Source organism: Asparagus officinalis, chromosome 2 (genome assembly GCF_001876935.1).
Source record: "Asparagus officinalis chromosome 2, Aspof.V1, whole genome shotgun sequence".
Taxonomy (NCBI): Eukaryota; Viridiplantae; Streptophyta; class Magnoliopsida; order Asparagales; family Asparagaceae; genus Asparagus; species Asparagus officinalis.
The window spans coordinates 23,797,663-23,800,759 of NC_033795.1; the positions used below are offsets into that span (position 1 = coordinate 23,797,663).

The 3,097-nt window shown below is 34.1% G+C and overlaps 1 protein-coding gene across 1 annotated transcript in view; it reads left to right on the forward strand.

The window, feature by feature from the left end:
* Positions 1-3,097, forward strand: part of LOC109830540 (succinate dehydrogenase subunit 5, mitochondrial-like) — a 6,734-nt gene that overhangs the window by 1,065 nt on the left and 2,572 nt on the right. The window contains exon 2 of the mRNA XM_020397822.1: positions 2,244-2,548. Coding sequence (XP_020253411.1) covers positions 2,244-2,548 — 305 coding nt within the window. The remainder of the gene's footprint in view (positions 1-2,243; positions 2,549-3,097) is intronic.

Below are 3,097 nucleotides of genomic sequence, written 5' to 3' on the forward strand. Positions count from 1 at the left end.
CATGAATCTAAGCATGATTTTAACCGTGATATTTATTGCATAGGTAAACATAGAAAACCCATTTCCAATAATAATTCAGTTATTAAAATCTTCACCAAAATATATAATGAGATCTCATTTCACATATATACTTCTTAATGCAATTCCATCAAAAATGCAAAATCCACATGAAAAATACAAACCCCATTTCGTAGATGCAAAACTTACATAGAAATCGAGACCCCATTTCCCCATTCTACTTGAAATAAAACAAATTACATGATAATATGAAATAGAAATCCATTTTAGATTACAATACAACTCTGGATAAAGAAAAACATGAGCTTAAAATAAATTATGGATAACTATCATTTAGATGATAAAAATCTTAACATTTTAGCGAAAATGCAAACCCACGCATACAAGCTCACTGGATTTGTTTGTATTTGATTTCAACCCCTATAAATTGAGTCTGAGAGGAAGAAAGGAAGAAGTAGGCTTTTATTTTAATGTTAACTAGTGTATTAATTCGGTCATTTAGTCTTTCTCCTACAACGGTCCGTAGCTTAATCACGTAATTGTTCTCATCCATAGACCTGCAACTCTTTTCTTATATTTTAAATTAATCCCTCCAATCAAGAATAGAAGTGACAATTAAAGTAATTATTTAAAAAAGAACTTGTGTGAATTGGGAGACTTAATAGTTAATGATTTAATGCAAATTTCAAAAAAATATAAATATTCAGGGTACCAATAACACTTTCAAATGACTTTAGGGACTAATTTTTCAAAATAAAAGATTTAAGGGACTTATATGAAAAACCCAATGTTTAATACACACACACACACACATATGCATTATAAGCTGAAGCTTGGGAGGGCCATGGCCACCCCCAGTACCCCTAGCTCTACCATTGTTGCTCTACTTTAACCATTTTGATTGACTCAATGAATCACACCATCATCAATTTGACCATCTTAATGAATAGTGGATCACATATAGTTACCTTCCTTCGTGCTATGCTTGTATTCTAGAAGCATTATCCTCTTCCCGGGTGTAAATGTCAATTGTTTATATATGTAGATTCCATTACCATCTTCCCAACAATGAATTTCTTTTTTCATGTTATCAAGTTTGGGGAAAATACATGGATTGTATGCAAGTTCGTGATGGAGTTATAGCTTCTGTGAGGTATTTCAGATCTTTAGCAGGACCCAAAAATGCTTTGGTTGTGTAGTTAGAAGCAAGAAAAATTTAAGGTCTTTTATCAAAAATAATAACTAAGACATGCACATCGCCACATTGTACATTTGTTACTGTAGTATAGCAATAAATAATTTTCTAGGCACACCCTTGTTAGGATTTGTTTTATATGAGGTGTACAAGGACATACTTTTCTCTCACAACTAGACCCCAAATCATGGTATAATTGTTCCGAAGTGATAAAATATGAAACAAGGAAATGCTGCAGTGCAGTCATTGAGCTTGCAAATGAATTACGTACCCACATTCTAGGGCCTTCAGATGACCTTGAACCACTCACGATTGTAATCGATTAAAAGCATTATAAAACACTATTAATATGTTGGGTTTTACTTGTGAATCTAAGATAGGGAACACATTTAAGAAAATAAGTACTGATTCCTGGATATTGAAGGAAAGAAAGCTGCATTTGGTTTGAGTTTAGCTTATTTCATTCTTAGCTTGCTCCTGCATTCTTCATGGTTTTTTTTGCTTTTCTTAGCTCCTTACTTTTCATTCTAAACTGAAAGAAATGACCTGGTACTTTGGTCATGCTGCATTGTATGATTGTATCCATGAGCTTTTATTGTTTTTGAGTTGGAGGGAGACAAATTATATGAAATTTACACGACTAGAGAGCTCGTGAGTACAATTTAAGCTCATGGGTTCAATACCTGATTCATAAGTAGAGAGCTTCTCTCTTTTCCTTCAGTAATCAGGGCTAAAAACTCCGAAAATTACCAATGTTTGTATAGAAACAGCACTTGATATTATTAGAATGCCCAGAAATTAATTGCTCAAGTCTCGAGTAAATACAAAGGCATATTCAAAGAAATTCTGACCCTCTGTCAGTGAGAATTAAGCAACAAGCATAAGGCTTTTTGTATCCTTCTCATGTAGTAGCTTGTGGTGTGTAGTAGTCACTGCTCAGTTAATTTTCATGGCATTATTATCATTTGTTGCAACCTACTTACCTTTATTTTTAATTTGACATGTTTTTTGCCTCCCATTTATCTGACAGTCTTCAACTGGGGCCTCTCTTTGACACGCTCATTCAGTGCGATCAGTACCACAAGCCAGTTGCCTCACATAACGGACCCTGATATAGAATCTGCATTCAAGGATTTAATGGCTATGAGTTGGGATGAAATTCCTGACTCTGTGATCAATAATACAAAGAAGGCATTGGCCAAGGCTACCGAAGATAAGGTTGGCCAGGAGGCATTGGCAAATGTTTTTCGTGCAGCTGAAGCTTCAGTGGAGTTTGGTGGTGTTTTAGTATCTCTGAGAATGGCACTTGATGATCTCAGTGGATTAACTGGCGAGGTCTGCCAATTCCTTTATTTTCCATTTTGATATTTCATTTTTATTTATTTAATTTTGCATTTCTTATTTCATCAGACGAAGAATGAATCACTAGATTCCAGGTAAAAATAAAACATACTCCAAATTATATGTACATGAAGATCATACCATCTTAGTTGAACACAACCATATCCATCAAAATCCACTACTCCTATTAAGCAGGAAGAAAAGGTAGCTTGATTTTCATTTTTTGGCTCAGTATCTTTTTAGTAAAGAACATCTAGAATGACTTATCTTTTAAAAGCCATTCAGAAGACGCTTTACTTCAGCAAAAGGAATACCAGACTATTATTAGCACTGGAAGCACAAGAAAACTTAAAGCTACCTCATATTTTTACCCTTTGACCTTTCTCTTTGAGTAGCCAATAGCCTTTGTCCGGAAAAAAGGACTCTATATCTGTTATGAACAAAAATATTTTGAAGCTGAATTTGCCAAATATACCTAGTAAAGTATACTTGGAAGTTGGAGTCGATTTTGTCATTTTCATTCATATACTGTGAAGCAACAAT